The sequence below is a fragment of the Eptatretus burgeri genome, chromosome 8, assembly GCF_056783735.1.
Source record: "Eptatretus burgeri isolate ZD-2024b chromosome 8, Ebu_testis_v1, whole genome shotgun sequence".
In the NCBI taxonomy this organism is placed as follows: Eukaryota; Metazoa; Chordata; class Myxini; order Myxiniformes; family Myxinidae; genus Eptatretus; species Eptatretus burgeri.
In genome coordinates this window covers 31,110,697-31,128,196 of record NC_140968.1, presented here as the reverse complement: position 1 = coordinate 31,128,196, position 17,500 = coordinate 31,110,697, and the positions used below count along the sequence as shown (strand labels likewise).

The window sequence follows — 17,500 nt, the reverse complement described above, 5'->3', positions numbered from 1 at the left end:
GAGGGAAATCACGGGATAACATCCCTGGGTCAGATTGCGGGAGAGTGTGTCGGAGTGGTGCTGAGGTGTCGTCCACCAGATGGCGGTCTCCTTGGGTTAACCGGAGGCGGTCCCTTCGGGTGGGTGCCTGGAATGTCCTATCCCGAAGAGAGGATGATCACCTGTCTCTGTTATCATCTGAGCTCAAGCGTTTGGACATCGGGATTGCAGCTCTCTCTGGGGTTTGGAGACCGGATTGCGGTGAGATAATGGTGGGTGGTTACACCTACTATTGGTCTGGTCGCTCTGATGGTTACCATACCCAAGGAGTTGCTGTAGCTGTGTCCAATAAGCTGACCCCAATGATAATTGAGGTAACACCGGTCAACGAGCGTATTATGAGATTAAGGATTCATCACTCCTTAGGTGTCATTTCCCTGGTCTCTGTTTATGCTCCGACTGAGGCGAGTGATCTCACCGTGAAGGATGCATTCTACACCACGCTCGAGTCTGTGGTTGATCAGTGCCCCAGACGAGATACACTTCTAGTCTTGGGGGATTTCAATGCATGGACTGGAACTGATAGGGATGATTATGAGATGTGTGTTGGTCCCCATGGGTCAGGAACTATGAACCAGAATAGCACTAAGTTCCTTGACTTTGCAAGAAGTCATGGAATTAGGGTGGCTGGTTCATGGTTTCACCGCCCACAAGCTCATCGCTGGACTTGGTATTCCAACGCTGGCGGTGTGGCAAAGGAGATTGACCATGTCCTCATTGACGGTCGCTGGAGGATGATCCAGAACTGCAGGGTCTACCAGAGTGCTCAGTTCCTCAATACTGACCACAGGCTTGTTGTAGCAACTCTAAAGCTGCACCTTAAATCCTGGAGAATGGTACCATCCCAGCCTTGGCTGGATGTTGGCAAGCTCAGGGATGAGAGAGTAGCTGAGGAGTTTGCGAACAGGGTGAGTGGACACTTGGAGGGTCTGGGTGCTTTGGGGGGTCCTGAAGAGTTGTGGAGTGCCTTCACGACCACCATCCTTGATGTTGCCGGTGGATGTCTTGGAACTCACCGCAGGGCAAAGAAGAATTTTGTCTCTCAAGGGACACTGGATACCATTGACCAGAGTCGCAGGGCCAGGCTGAATGGCAGAGCTGAGCTGTTCAGGGAGCTGAGGCGTAAAACTGTACGTGCACTGAGGGTGGACAAGGAGGCCTATGTGCGAGGAATCTGTGAGGGGGTAGAGCATCACCTTTGGACAGGTGATTCTCGTCCCGCTTACAAGGGAATTCACGCATTGCGTTCATCCAAACCATCCCTCGGAGCACTGCAGTTAGAGCAGAGAGTGGTAGGCTCTTGACAGAGGAGTCTGAAGTGAAGGCCCGCTGGGCCGGTTACTTTGAGCGGTTGTACCAGGCTGATCCCCCAGCTGTCGAGTTGGATGTCAAGCGTGTTACAATCCCTGTTGCTGACCCTTGAATCAACTGTGGTCCACCTTCGCTTGTGGAAACACGGGCTGCGGTGAACCGGTTGAAACGGGGCAAAGCTCCAGGAATCTGTGGCATCCATGCTGAACTCCTCAAGGCTGGTGGAAATGCTGCACTCATGTCGTTGCATGCAGTTTTGTGCTCTGCCTGGAACACAGGCATCATCCCAACTGATTGGAAGAGGGGCCTTGTTGTTCCTCTCTGGAAAGGGAAGGGTGATCGCAAAGACTGCAACAACTACCGAGGGGTGAAGCTGCTCTCAGTGCCGGGCAAGGTCTTTGCTCGGATAATTCTTGATAGGGTTCGCCACCATCTGCTTGAGCACGAGCGTCCAGAGCAGTCAGGCTTTACACCAAAGAGATCAACGATTGACCGTATCCTTGCTCTTCGTGTCCTCACCGAACGCAGACGAGAGTTTCGGCAGGGGCTGCTTGCAGCCTATGTTGATCTCTGTAAAGCGTTCGATTCAGTGAATCGGGATGTCCTCTGGAGGATTCTTGGTCTTCGTGGGGTGCCACCAAAACTGATCGATCTGATGTCTGAACTCTACTCTGGTACTGAGAGTGCTGTGAAGTGTGGTGGTACCATCTCTGACTTATTTCCAGTTGTTACTGGAGTTCGTCAAGGGTGTGTACTGGCCCCCACACTATTCAGCACTTGTATGGACTGGATTTTAGGGAGGATGTCGGAGAGATCAAGCTGCGGTGCATTGTTTGGGAATGTCAAGATCTCAGACCTTTATTTTGCAGATGATGCAGTCATCTTTGCGGAGACTTTAGATATCCTTTTGGGGGTCCTCGAGGTGCTGAATGAGGAGTCGGAGCCGCTGGGATTACGGGTTTCTTGGGTCAAAACTAAGATCCAGGCTTTCAATGACATATTGGATGCTGCTGTCCTGTCTGTGTCTGTTTGTGGTGAGGATGTTGAGGTCGTGGAGAGATTCACTTACCTTGGCAGTGATATTCATGTCTCTGCTGGCTGTGAATCAGAGGTCAATAGACGTCTGGGTCGGGCCTGGGGAGTCATGGATTCACTGGATCATGGGGTGTGGCGCTGCCGGTACCTGTGCGCGAGGATGAAAGTCCGAGTCTTCAGGTCCTTGGTACTTCCAGTCTTGCTCTATGGATGCGAGACTTGGACTCTGACCAAGGATCTGAGACGGAGACTTCATTCCTTTGGTACCGGGTCTCTTCGGAGAATCCTTGGCTATCGCTGGTCGGATTTTGTGTCCAACAAGCGGTTGCTGAGAGAGACTCGGATGAGATTTGTTACCTGCATAGTCCATGAGCGTCAGTTGCAGCTGTATGGACATGTGGCTCGTTTTCCTGACGCTGATCCTGCTCACCAGATTCTCTCAGCGGGGGAGTCTCGTGAGTGGAGGAGGCCAGTGGGCCGACCATGTGCCTCCTGGTTGCAGCAGGTTGACCATCATCTCAAGGAGATGGGGATGGGCCTGGCATCTGCCTGTGGGATGGCCAGACGGAGGCCCCTGGAGTACCGGCGGAAAGTGGACGCAGCGACGCGCTGTTCTGGCACATGCTCCCATACCTGACCTGACCTGTACAGGGAAAGAAAGAGCGTGAGGTGCGGTAATGTACAAGCAACTTACAAAAGCAGACACAGAGCAGACGTAATGCGAAATAATAATAATCTTCTGCAGTCCTACTAATGTGGACAGGCACCAGGACACACACACACACACACACACACACACACACACACACACACACACACACACACACACACACACACACACACACACACACACACACACAACCAGATGAAAAGGAGGTATTGCAGCAAGACAGGAGAGGAGTTGAGGCTACGGTCTCTTGGTGCCTTTGCACGCTTTCACGAACGCGCCACCAACATGTCTGGGGGGATGCTCCGTGATGCGGTACCACCCTGACAGCTGGCACGTCATCTCTTGCTTTAGGGGGCTTCGTGCAGCTGGCGTCGGCCCGGAGAAGGAGACGTGACCGTAGGTGTGAAGGGAGGGACTCTGGTGGATAGGGCGAGGTCCAGGCGATGCCGACAGGAGGCGGAGTCCAAGCGATGAAGGCAGGAAGCGGTCCAGTGTGTGCGGAAGACGAAGGAGGGCAGAGAGAGATCGAAGGCCCCACTCGACCTTTATATGCCCTGCGGCGCGGGGGGGAGGGGCACCCTGAAGCGATGTGTCTTCACCCGAATCGGGCGCTCTGATTGGCCCCAACCCCTCATTCCTAATGACAATTATTTATTAACAGCAAGTGAGGAAAAGCATGTGGTACAACAAAGATTTATTGGGTTTGTAACACAGGGAAAGAGGAGAGAGGTGTGGTGCGAAAATAATACAAGCAAGTTGCAAAAGCAGACACAGTGCAGACTTGATGCTAGATTATTAACAGTAACAACAATAAGGATCTTCTACAGGCTTACTTAACAGACAGGTGCCAGCACACTCAGACACACACACAGAAAAAGAAACCCCAATGAAAAGGGACTTTTGCAGCCAGGGAGGGAGGGGAGTTGAGGTTATAGCTATCCATACCTGGGCGTTTCGAGGGAGGCGTGCTCCATGGTGCGGTACCCAACAATAGTCGCGTTGTTCTGGCCACAGCCGCACGTGTGGAGATCGTGTTCTTGAGTGGAGAAGGGCGGAGTCCAGAGGGCGAGGGTGGAGCAGTAAGCGGGACCAGGTAGGTGGAGTCGAGAAGCAGGAGGCGAGGTCGACGTCGTGTGGGCGGAGACGAGGAACAGGAGGCGGGCGGTCGAGGCGAGACGTAGGTGGAGCCGAGAAGCAGGACACACCGTGTGAAAAACACCCACACCGAACACAACACTTCTCAATTTCCAACACGGAGGATTTCTCCGTTCTTTATAGAGCCCGAGGCTCAGAAGAGAAGCAATGCCAAATCCAACGTCATCGCCGGAGTCTGGCGCTCCAACTGGCTCAGACCCCTAACGTGGTCCGCCAGCTTGGGCTGGGTTTCGGGCAGACATTGGCGCACCCCGCCCAAAGCGTACGTGACTCCCCGCACATGTCTGGTTTCGGGCAGACATTGGCGCACCCCGCCCAAAGCGTACGTGACTCCCCGCACATGTCTGGTTTCGGGCAGATGTTGGCGCATCCCACCCAATGCGTACATCACTCCGCACATGTCTGGTTTCAGGCAGACGTTGGCACACCCCACCCAAAGCACACGTGACTCGCCACACATGTCTGGTTTTGGCTAGATGTTGATGCACGGCTATGGTAGACGAGATGAGACGAGACGGCAAGCAGGCAGATTTACCTCAGAAAAGAAAAGAAAAAGAGTGGAGATAAAATAAAAGGGGAAAATGATTTTATAATCCTAACTATTAGACCAACGCAACGTACTCCCTGACATCCCGCGAGACTAAAGGTAGGGGACTAACTACATGTACACTTATGGCATAACTGTCTCGGGACACCTATCTGTTGTACGCATGCGGTTCCGAGAACTGCAACACTACCCCCCTCCCTTTTTCTAGACTCGACCCGAGTCGTCAACGTTTGTGTGGCATGCAGGTGTAGGTTCCCCTAGTACATTTTACCTTCAGATCCCTGAGTGCAACATTTTGAATACATATCCGAAAAATAAATAACCAAGTGCGTTGCGTAACTAAACTAACAGACTCATTCAGACACCTTAACTACATTGCTGGAACTAAACAAACAAACAGGTGGGTTAGAACGATATACATTTCTAATATTTACATTACCCATGGGCCAGGACCTGTGACTTAAGGAGAGAACAATAAAGGCAACATTCGGGGATGAGTGCAGCAGCAGGCAATCGGTGATCAGGCGTCTTCAGGGCCCTCAATGGTCCTTTGTTTGTTGGTTTTATTTACTTTTCCGGTTCCTGGCTGCTGGAGGCAACTCACCCTAACCCGGCAGGCCACACGCCGTCTCACAGTCCCTTTGAACTAACCTTTATACAACAAGGAGATAGATGTCCGGGCTGCGCAAATGCAGTCCCCATAAATGCGGCTGCCTGCAGGGCAGTCCTTGGAAACACTTTCACAAAGATGGTCCTGGCACACATGGTAAAGTTGAGTGACATGGCAAGGCAAAAAAAGGTATGGGCAGGTATGGCAAATGGAGTCAAGGCAAAGACAGATAAAGGCATGACAAATGCAGACCAGGTAAGGTGGATACAACAGGTTGGCACATGAAGCTGGCAGGCCTCTGTGTGGTCTTGTGAGGTTGTGGAGGGAGTGTGGTGGTGTTGGCCGGTCCGAAGACGGGCTCGGTCCTACCCGACAGTCTCCCCACAACCTATCGCCTATGCCTGTCCTTGTCCATACCCACCCCCATTAGGTTGTAACAAAAAAACCCAACAAAATTTAGACTTTTTTATTTTTATAATTACCTGTGTCTCGAACCCCCATATTGTCTTTGTTCGACTAACCTGTCCAAACTTTCTATTCCCAATCCCGAAGATCCCTTTTGAAAGGATTGAGGAAGAGACAAGTGAATCTGTCTCGAGGCTCAATGCAGCCTCAGAATAGCTCCCACAGGTTTCAGCATTTCCAAGGTGTGTCCAGTGGCCGACGAACAGCGAAGGGATGGATGGTGCGAAGGGGTACACGTTGTCTATCTATCCTTGCTATTTATTAAACTTTTATCTATCCCTGGGGCTTTTCAAAACACCTGTGTCTTTAAACTATTGGTTCTAGCAACCACGATTCCCGTCGCCTGTGTCGGTGTTCGTTATTAATTTGGGCCTGGACCGCAAATTTTCTCCCGTGCTCTCGCACAATTTTGTGGCTGGGCAGCGTGGCTCCACTGGCAGGTCTTCCCACCTGCCAAACTCGATCTTCGGCACCCCCAGGTCGCTGAGGCTATCACCGAGCCTACCTACTCCTTATGCTTCAGTCACATTTGGCTCGGCGGCCGTAGGGTCTAAAAAAATCTACGGCCACTAGCAATTATAGGGCGGCCACAGTATTTCCACGGTCACACAATGTCGCAGTCACATATGTTTTTATTTTCGGGTTTCCCAACCTTGACTGAACCCAGTACCTGCAGAGCCTAACAAGCCGCATGACTGAGGAAGTCGCCATTGCAAGGCTTCTTCTTCTTCTTCTTCTTCTTCTTCTTCTTATTCCTCCTCCTCCTCTTCTTCTTCCATTTTTCTTCACGCGGTGGCCTGATTCAGCATTATCTTGTAAAACAAGTAATCTATAATCATGGACATTTTTCTCCTCATTGATAATTAATTAGTTCGGCGAAATGCGACCCGGAAACGATAAAAATGTTATCGGACAAAAAATTAACGGACATTATGGGACTAAAAAATCGAGTTATCAGAAGTTAACTGGTCAGATAACGATAAATGGAAGTTAACTTCCGATAATAGTCCGATTAAAAAAGTAAACTTTGATAATTATCTGTTGTCGGATTATCGCTTTTGTGCCCAACACTGGTGGAAAACACCTATACTCCGATCTCTAGTAGTAGCGCATGGTCGATGCAGACTGCCACGGAGGACGCCCGGCGGGCATAGGGGAACCGTGCGTCGACCCTGCGTTGCCCGCAGGTAGTCACACAGACCGCAAGGCCACCATACGTTGAACACAGGGACGCCTTAGGACTACCCTACGGCGACCGTGGAAATAGTGCGGCTGCCGTAATTTTTTGGGGGTTGGCAAAATTCATTTTTCATTGATAAGAGCCTACGGCAGCCGCACGGATAACGCAAGCACACCGTTCGCCCTACGTACGGTCGACGTGGAACACATCTACGTCATGGCTGCGGTTTGTCGAATTGCTACGGCCAACCTAGAAATGAAAAAAGTTATAACTCCACGGTATAATTCCACAGAGACCCCTACGGCCTGTAAAAGATAGCGATACGGCGTAGGGACACCCTGAGGCCACCTCAGAAACTCTGTGGCCGCCGCACATTTCTGTCAATTCAGGGGGGGTACGGCCGCCGTATCCTAGCCGTAGAGCAAATGTGACTCATGCTTTATGAACGTGGGGAATGCCCTTCCTGGCGTTTTCCCCGTCGATGGCCACGTGGCATTTTGGCGCTCTGGGTCCCTTTCCCGTGGGCACCTGTTCCATTAAACTAACTTGGTCGCTTGGACCCATGACCTACTCTGGCCGACTACTTCGGTGCCCGGGGTGACCTCAACTCAGTACGCATATTTCACCAGCCACGCTCCCATCCGGTCAATAGTCTCCTGCACCCTACAAAAGGTTTCGTGCCTTTGTTCAACACCAACGACAAAACGACCTCCTTTAGGTTAATTTAACGAACCCGATAACAGTTATTACACTAACCCCGGGTTCCCTTGGGTGGGATTCACTCCTCCCCCCAATCATTCGTTCGCACCATGCATTCCACATTCACTCCATTCACACTCGGGCCCGCTGACCCACATTCACTCATCATGTTTCTTTCTTCTTGGTTTTATTTTTATTTTTCACATCACACTGACGCTCTCCTAGCTATGTTCCCTTACTGTCTCGTGCTCCCCGTCATCCCTTATTCTGATGCATGTTCCATTTAATTCTACGTAGTTAATCTACATCCCCACAACATGTTCCATATCTGTCCATGTCTCCAATCCATTCTAAATTCTATCCTAAATTTCCCCTAACTCGTGTTACTGGGCCCCATGGAGGACGACTCCTGCCCCATGAGGCCGGTCTATCTAACACTAAACCCTTCCCCTAAAGCTCCTTTGCCCCCGGTGAGGATGTTCGCTACATCCTGGCCAGGCATCGTCGACTCGTGGCAAGGCTCTACGAGCCTTATGCCTCCGCGGGGGCGGTTGTCCGCGCTCCGGCTCCTTCGGTCTGCTCAATCCATGAAGGCATAAGGTCGCCCTTATAGGGTCTTAGGCGGTCCGCATGAACGATACGGGGAAGGGCCCGTGGCCCCATTTTTATTTTGATGACAACGTAACTAATTTGCACCAGGATGACCCCTGGGCCCTGCCAGGGCGAGGTGAGTTTCGGGCATTTGCCTTTCCTCTTCCGGGGGTTGAAAAACCAAATCTTCATAACCGAAGAGTCCTCACTCGCCTGGCTCGGGTGGTCATACCTGCGTTTCATTTCACACCCGCCTGTTGGCGTTGGCGGCGGGCGAAGGCATGGACCCCATGCCTTCCTCCAACTGACGTGCGGAGCCCTTCCCTGGGGGTCCATTGGGATGCTCAGGCGTCAGGCCGCACAGCAAATCGATTTGGGCTCGCAGCTCACGTACATACATGAGCAGCGCTGGGCTGCAAGCGGTGGCTCCATGCTGACTCCTTCGGAGGGCCATTAGCAAATACAGGAGATGTTCGTCCAAGTCATCCTGACGGGTGATGGTAAAGAGTGCCAATTGCTGAATCAGGGTTCCATTGAACCTTTCCACCATCCCGTCAGATTGTGGCTTCAGCGGCGTTGTCCGGGTTTTCCCGAATTGCCAGGAGACTGCACACTTCTTTTAGCAATTCACTTTCAAAATTCCGTCCCTGATCGGTGTGCAGCTCCTCCGGAATCCCGTGCTGACAAACAAAACCTTCTATGAAGGCCTGTGCCACAACCCCGGCTTCTTGGTTGGGAAGGGCATAGGCCTCCGGCCATTTAGTGAGGTAGTCCATAATTACGAGGATGTATCGCTTACCTTGGTGAGTGGGGGGCAGTGGTCCTAAAATGTCCATGGCTACTCGCTCAAGGGGGGCCCCGACCTGATGTAGTTGAAGCGGGGCCCTCATCCTCCATGCCGGTCCCTTTTTAGCAGTACAGGCGTCGCATGATCGACACCAGTCCTGAACATCACGCCCCATGTTGACCCAATAAAACCGCCGACGGACCCAAGATGTTGTTTTTGTTTTGCCCAAATGACCGCCAGGGCAGGTACCGTGCACCTGGTGCAAAATTTTGGTCTTGAATTGGTCGGGGACTATCACTAGCCAGGAAGTTCTTTCCGAGGGGATCTCCACCCATTTACGGTACAAGATGTTATCTCTCATTGCCAAGGTTTTCCAATGAGCCCAGTTTGCCTTTGTTCGTGCTCCGAATGGGGTGACCTCCTCCCCGCTGGGTCTCTTATTTACCCAGACCCACTCATACACGGGCCCTAACACGGGATCTTCCCGCTGGGCTGTGCTCCACACCAAATTGCCAAATCCCACACTTCCCCGGGCTCAACTTCAACCCCGCCTGCCTCAGGCGCCCAAACACCTGGTCCAAATTGGCTATGGCCTGGGGAAATGTTTTAGCTTGTACTTGGACGTCATCCAGGTACACCAGGCATGATTGCCATGGCATGCCGCCCAGCACACGCTCCATCAATCGTTACAGTGAACTGATACAGTCCCTTTCCTGTAGAGAATGCCGTATTCTCCTTCCCCGTCTTATCCATCTCCACCTGCCAATACCCACTCTTGAGGTCTAAAGTTGAGAACCATTTAGAGCCTGAAACGGCATCAAGGGTATCGTCAATTCTAGGCAGGGGATAGGAGTCTTTGAGTGTCACGTTGTTAAGCTAGCGATAGTCCACGCAGAAAAACGTGGTCCCATTCTTCTTTTGAACCAACACAACCGGTGACATCCAAGGACTTCCCGAGAGTTCAATGACACCTGCATTGAGCATCTTTTCTACCTGTTCATCAGCCTCCTCTCTCTTGCTCTCAGGGAGCTGTCGAGCAGGATGACAGATAGGCCGGGTCCCACCGGTGTGGATCTGATGTTTCACCAGGCCCGTACGTCCAATATCCTCGGGTGACAAGAAGATTTCTGTTTGTCGGTCGACCAGTTTGTGTAAAGCCTCCCGCTGGACCTCCTCTAAATCTACGCTACTCCGATTTACCATCTCGCAAATGGGATCGGGCCAATTCCTACGAGGTTCTGAAGACCTCCTCTGGGACCAGTCCGATTCGATTTTATCGTCCCTCAGCTCTGCGACTTGTACCACTGGGGTGCAGTCTGCCACTTTCATGCCCCGTCCAATAGTGCGTGGTTCCGTGCTTACATTAATTACCCTGACGGGCATGACAAGCCCATCGGTATTTACTAGGGTGCAGCCCACGACTAAATCTAGGGTCGATTGCCCCACCAGTAGTTCGACCAGGCCACAAGAGCCCTGCCAGGTTGGGTAAGCCCGCCATCATGCCGGAACTATTGCCTGGGCACCCGGGGGGATGATCACGGAGTCGGGAGCCTCCAGCTCCACCTTCTCATCCGTGCTCATGCCCCCCAACGGCAAGTCTTCACTAGCCATCTGCATGACTTCTCGGCCCAAGTCGATTTTACAACCACCGGCGGTCAGCACATCTAACCCTATTAAACATGGGTCACACACCTCTGCCACCCAAATCTCTATTTTCCTTTTAACCGAGCCCAACTTAAGGGTCACAAAACCACCCCCGATGATGGGGGCCGTTGCCCCGGAAGCGAGCTGCAAACTATGATTTTGCAGATGGTGGATCTCATCCCAACCGTCTACACTCAAATTAAGGACTACAGGGCTGATGATTGTGGTGCTTGTTCCTGTGTCCACAACGGCATCTACACCCACACTGGCAATTTTGCACCGAATCGTCAAACTGTCAGTGTCAATTTGGCCACAATAAATGACCTGTCGCAGCCGGGGGGGGGGGATTTTCCCTGAGACTGGCAGGGGGATGTCGGGGGCCGGCTAGTCCGGTCTGCTCAGGGCGGAGTTGGTGGTCTGGTGAGTCGGGGTCTCTCCCTGCATGGGGCCCTACACTCCCGTGACAGGTGGCCCATTCGATCACAGTTAAAGCACTTAACCGGGTACGGTGCATGCCTCCAATATTCTGAATTGTACTCCCCTTCGTTCCGAATTGGGGTATTTACCAATGGCCCACCACATGTCCCCCTGCGAGCCACCTGCCATGGTCCAGACCCTGCCAACCGGCGGTCGACCATGTCTCGCACCATTCCCTCCTGCTCCGCTCGGGTGCCAAGACCAGCCCTGGCTCCAGGCTCACGGCTGTCCACGGGGCCCACCTGCCGGACAGTTATCGCATGGCGCTCAGACCCTCTGGCCGGCAGTGTCAGCCGCCTTCTGGAGGTTTTCCAGCCGAAATGTCATCAGCAGGGCTCCGGTGTCGGTGCCCGCAAGAGCCTGGATGAAATAGTCCAGGGCAAGGTCTTCCTGGTAGGTCGCTGCCATGTTTGCATGCGCGATTCCCACTGCGTGGCGAATGTCATAAGCCAAATCCCCCATTTTCTCATGAGGTTACTATTTTTGCTCACTGAGCTGGCTTTAACAAGCTCGCTCTGCTGCTCTATTCCAAATCGATGACTTAGGGCCGAACGGAGGTCTGCCAACGTCATTGCTCCCGGGGGAATTGTGGTCAGGACCTCAGCCGCCGCGCCGCGCAGTGCCGCGATGAGATGGATCCCACTCTCATCCGTGCTCCAGCCATTACCCCATGCCACGTGGCCAAATTGGGCCAAATACGCCCTCAGGTCGGTCTTCCCGTCGTACGGAGCTAGCGGCACCGTCCGGCCTCCCGAGTTCCGAGCACCACTCACCAGTCCTTGAGGGAAAAATGCAGGGGCGGACCCTCCGGATTCCGGCGGTGCTCTACCACCGCGGAGCCCAAGCCACTCACCCGGACAATTCGTCAACCCCGTCTGGGTCGATGCGCGCCCCGCACCGTCTTGTGCACTCGACCATGCCATATTACTCGCACTCTGCACACATTCCGGCAAAATCATACTGGGGGCTTGTGTTAGGCCAAGAGACCCCGGAGCCTCTGCCCCCCCCCCAAACTTGGCATGTACCCTTTCGCATCATGCCCCTGCTTCACCTCACACAGCCTTACCTTTACTGGACCCACCTGGTCACGGTCTGCTTCGAGGGAGCGTATTCTCTCCCTCTGTTCCTGAAGGAGGCCATCCTGACCCTTACATCGGGTCTCAAGACATTCCACAAGCTCCACCTTAGGTCCCTTACCTTCCCCTCTATCTGTGTTTGCGCCTCTTTAACATTATGTAATTCATCCTTTACCTGTTCTATCTCCCTTTGTGTCTCTGTTAATTCCCCCTTGGCTATGTAAAACACAACTTTGTCTCGTCCTCGTGTTTCTTCAATCGCTTCCCTATTTCCTGGCTCTTCGTCTCAACCTTCCGTCTCATCTCTTTAACCATTTTTGTAATTTCTTCGTGCCTCATTTTACACTCTTCCTTTCGTCCCCCAATTCCCCCTTTGTTTCTTGCTGGCCTCGTTTTAAATTTTGTATCGCGGTTGTGTTTTCCCAATCTCTAATTTTAATTGCCCTTGTCCTTTATTTCCTTCATCCCCTGTCCGAATTTATCCACTTCTCGTCCAACTGCCGTTACTTTATCCGTCACTTCTTCCTTACCCGTCTTCATCGCGGTCCAAACACCTTCCACACTGTCTTTCAACTCGGTCATTTCTTCCCGTACAGTACCGATCTCATCCGCCATTTTCTGGTCCATGTTTTTCATTTCGCCCTCTACCTCTGCCAGCTCCGCCTTCATTTCCTCCTGACCCACGTTCATTTGTGTTTGCAAGTTTCTTTCCATGTTTTGCATATCCCCTTTCAGTGCTTGCATATTCCCATTCAGTGTTTGCAAATTCCAATTCATTCGGTTTTTCCCCCTGTTCCATTATTTGTCTCATCATCTCCACCATCTGGTTCATGTGAAATGGCTTTGGCGAAGCCGATCTGCTATGATCGGGTGTGGATCCAATAGGGATCGATAGGTCCTCTGGGAAGGAAATTTGAAGTACGGGGTCCTCAAGCATTGTCGCTGTTGCCCCCATGTTACCTCTGGGTATGGCTGCAGGGAAAGATCTCCCTCAAAACTGTCGTCCTGAGCCACGGAGTCCTCCAATATTGTGTTCTCCAAACCCACCTGAACCAGCTCGTCTTGGTCCGCCATGGTCCGTACCAATATTTAACTAAAATTTGAATCCTGCACTTAATTTTGGGGGGAAGGTGGGGTGGGGGGGATTGCTAAGCACACCCCTGTCTCGAATCCCGTTCCAGATACCAAATTCTTGCGGGTTCGAATCCCGTAAAATTTTATGGGTCAATCCCACTTCTGACACCAAACTGTTGCGGGACAGGTGAGAAGGTGAGAAGACCACTAGGTGGGGGAAGCTACGTCAATTCCCACCAGACTCCCCGGAATTGTAGGCCGTCACTCACGGATAATTTCGTGACGTGGCGGGTCGCTTAACCGACCGTGGACGCCAATGACTCAACCGCGTGGCCTAGGGTCCTCCCGCCTATGAGTGAATCAGGTTACCTAATTAACCACGCGGTTTAACCACGCCCTCGGTACGCCTTGTCCGAACCGGATCACTCTACCAGATCGGATCTCCTTTCCGGATCGGATGCAGCCAAGCGGCACTGCCAAGGACGTACCGGCTAGAAGGAATGGATTGTCAGGAATAAAGACCCGGCTAAACTTAGATTCGAACCATGCTGGACCAATGAGAGAAAAGACAAAGGCGAGCTGGTAACATTTCTACAATTATTATTTATTTACAATAAGTGAGGTAAAGCATGTGGCACAACAAGGGTTTATTGGGGGTGTAATGCAGGGAACGATGAGAGAGGTGTGGGGTGCGGCAATTTTACAAGCAACTTACAAAGCAGTCACAGTGCAGACTTTACGCGAGATTAATATAAGCAACAATCACAACAATAAAATATCTGATACAGGCTTACTTAACGGACAGGCGCAAACACTCTCAGACACACACTCAGGCAAAGTAAATCCAATTATGAAAGGGACTTTGCAGCCAGGGAGGGAGGGAGTTGAGGTTACAGTTTCTCTGTATCTGAGCATTTCGGGGAAGAGATGCTCCGTGGTGCGGCACCCGACAATGGTTGAGTTGTTCGGCCACAACCGTACGAGTGGAGATCGTGTCTGCAGGAGGGGCTCGAGTGGAGAAGAGCAGAGTCCAAAGGGGGGCGGGGGGCGAGAGATGAGCAGCAGGCAGGACCAGGCAAGAGGCCGTTTGTCGAGGTCGTGAGGTCAGAGATAAGGAACAGAAAGCGGGGCCAGACAGGAGGCTTGGTCGAGAAGCAAGGGGCGGTTCGACGTCGTGTCGGCAGAGACAAGTAGCAGGAACACTCACTCACAACGACTCCAAACCCCTTTCAATTCTTTCACTCTACAATTCTCTCCCAATTCTCATCTGCAATTCTCCTTCCAACCAACCCAACTACCTTCGCAACCACTTCAACCAACCAACTTCGACCCTCTCTGAGGATTGCTCCGTACTCTATAGAGCCCGTAGTTCGGGGAGGAGCCATTTCGAAACCGACGTCATCATCCAATCCGAGCATCTCGATTGGACCAGCCCTTCACGTGGTCCGCCTTTCTGGGCTGGGTTTCAACCAGACTCCGGTATGCTCCGCCCATGCCGCACATGACTGGCCTTTGGCAGGTGGATGTGGTGCAGCTCCAGCGTTTGTCCAGCCAAAGGTCTGGATTTTGACTCAGAAAGCGACAGTCCGGGTAGACGGTGGTACGCTGTGGCCAGCGAAACGAGGGTAGCAAGCGAGATGAAGGCACCGTGGATCGTAAAAGGAGGGAATAAAATAAAAGGGGAAAAATGATTTATTAATCCTAACTAATAGCCAGTGTTGGGCACAAAAGCGATAATCCGATAACAGATAATTATCGAAGTTAACTTTTTTTTAATCGGACTATTATCGGAAGTTAACTTCCATTTATCATTATCGGACCAGTTAACTTCCGATAACTCGATTTTTTTAGTCCGATAATGTCCGTTAATTTTTTGTCCGATAACATTTTTATCGTTTTACTTTTTTTTTTGGTTCTTCAGTATCATCGTCAACTTGACAGCGTTCAGTTCTTGCTTACCAGTAACCAAGCATTCTTTGCAACTTACAAGACTACAGTCTACAACCATAGAACACCAAGAAAAAGATCTTGACATTGAGATAGCCTCTGTCTCAGGAACTTCTGAGTCCCAATCTGACTCTCTGTCTGTGGCGGAAACTTCTCAGCCATCTAGCAGCCAGGCCGCCGCTAGCCAGGACCAGGAGCCTTTCCAAAACCCCTGGCTCCACCTGGAGCGCTACTTCAAGCTCAGCCGTCAGGATAAGGACAACGAAAAAGTACTCTATTTTGAGTGCTAAAAATGCCGCCCGACCAAGAAAATTGTTAGAGGCCATGTCACCAGCCTTAATAATTTGAAGTCCCACATTAAGAACACCCACCCATCCGTAGCTATCCAGTTTGAGGAGATCAAGGCTGGCTCTGGCTGTGGCAAGCGCCGCCACCACACCTCCGGCAACAGCAGCGTGCGCAGCTCTGGCTCCGCCACCTCCGAGCTGCCTGCCAAGAAGGTCCGGCAGCCCACCATCGGCGAGGCCCTGGGCTCAGCCAGCACTGGCACTGGGGGGGGTCCACTGTTGACGTACGCCAGTCCACTATTGACGGCAAGATAGTCCGCCTTTTTGTCAACAACATACTCCCACTCCACGTGGTTGAGTCCGAGGAGTTTGTTGACCTGGTGAGGACCCTCAACCCAACAAATATCAGCTTGTCCCGCCGCACCCTGGGCAGGTGCATTGATGACAAACAACGGGTAGTCAAGGAGGCCCTCATCAACACATTTGATGGGCTGACCTACTTGGTGACCACTGCCGACTATTGGACTGCTCACAATAGGTAATTATCATTTATGTATTTATAAATATTTATTGTACTAACTACTTTAAAAGTTTTAATGTAGTTAGTAAAATAAATAATTATGCAAAAAAGTGAATATTACTGTTTTTTGTTATAAAAATTGGCATAACTTGAACTTCAGTTTAATTTCAAAATGTTTAAAATAAAACTTAATAATCACTTAATCATTAATCAGTACAAATCACAATTCAATAATGTAGACTGTAGTACATTAATGTTTCTTTTTATAAGAATTTGCATAAATTAAGCTTAACTTTCATTTTAAAATGTTTAAAATAAACCTTCATAATCAGTGTATTCATCGATAATCACTTAATCAGTAATCACTGATTAAGTGATTATTGATTAACACACTGATTATTATGTTTTATTTTAGTTTAATTTATGCAAATTATTTTAAAAAATAAACATTAATATTCAATAGTCTGTGTATATCATCTATTCAATAATGTAGATAGTAGAATAGGCAATTTTATGACATGTTAAAAACTTGTTATCTTTTTAAGAAAATAAATTGTATTCTTATGTCTGTTTCTTTGTTTTAGATCTTTCCTCACCATGACAGCTCACTGGATTGACCCAACCACCAGGGCCAGGAAGCATGCTGTCCTCACCTGTACCCGTCTGATTGGTCGCCACACTTATGATGTCATAATGGAGGCCATGGTCTAGGTCCACGAGCACTTCAACATTCAGGACAAGGAAGTCAGGACAACCACCGACAATGGGTCCAACTTTGTGAAGGCTTTCACCCAATATGGCTGCCAGGTGGATCTGTTGCCTGACCTCGACGATGTTGCCGAACTGCCTGAGGCCGACTCAGACAACGAGGACGACACGGCTGAGGGTGACGACGCCATCAACATTGTAACCCTCGGCGAACTCCTTGATGAGGAACCAGAGCACCCCAGTCTACCAATCCACATGAGGAGTGTGGCTCACACCTTCGATCTGGTGGCCACGCTGGAGTTGGGCAAGGGTCTCCTCAAGCAGACGGGCCCCGCCGTCACTGTCTTCAACACCTTCAACAAGAAGGCCCATGGCAAGTAAGGGCTCAGGCACTCTTCAATGCCCAGGGGAGGAGCCCTCAGGTGGGCAACGCCATCGGGGAAACACTGGGCAGGCGGCTGGTGGTCCCTGGCAAGACAAGGTGGAATGCCTTGTATGACTCGATCGTCGTCCTCAACAACATCTTGGCCACCAAGAAGGCTGAGCTGAACAGGTTCCTTAACCGTATGGAGAAACTCTCGGCCTTCAACGAACAGGAGATAACCTTCCTGAAGGAGTGGGCCAAAGTCATGTCCCATGTGGCTATCGCCCTTGACACCATCCAGGGGGAGAAGAACG

At 51.1% G+C, this 17,500-nt stretch overlaps 1 protein-coding gene across 5 annotated transcripts in view; it reads right to left on the bottom strand.

The window, feature by feature from the left end:
- The window catches only part of LOC147021448 (TOX high mobility group box family member 4-like), a 195,548-nt gene that overhangs the window by 67,536 nt on the left and 110,512 nt on the right, over window positions 1-17,500 (bottom strand). For 2 of the 5 annotated variants that reach the window (XM_085891398.1, XM_085891395.1), the window contains one exon: window positions 5,409-5,511. The exons of the other annotated variants lie outside the window; for them this stretch is intronic. In XM_085891398.1, coding sequence (XP_085747524.1) covers window positions 5,409-5,459 — 51 coding nt within the window. In that variant the 5' untranslated portion in view covers window positions 5,460-5,511. The remainder of the gene's footprint in view (window positions 1-5,408; window positions 5,512-17,500) is intronic. 5 annotated transcript variants of the gene reach the window in all.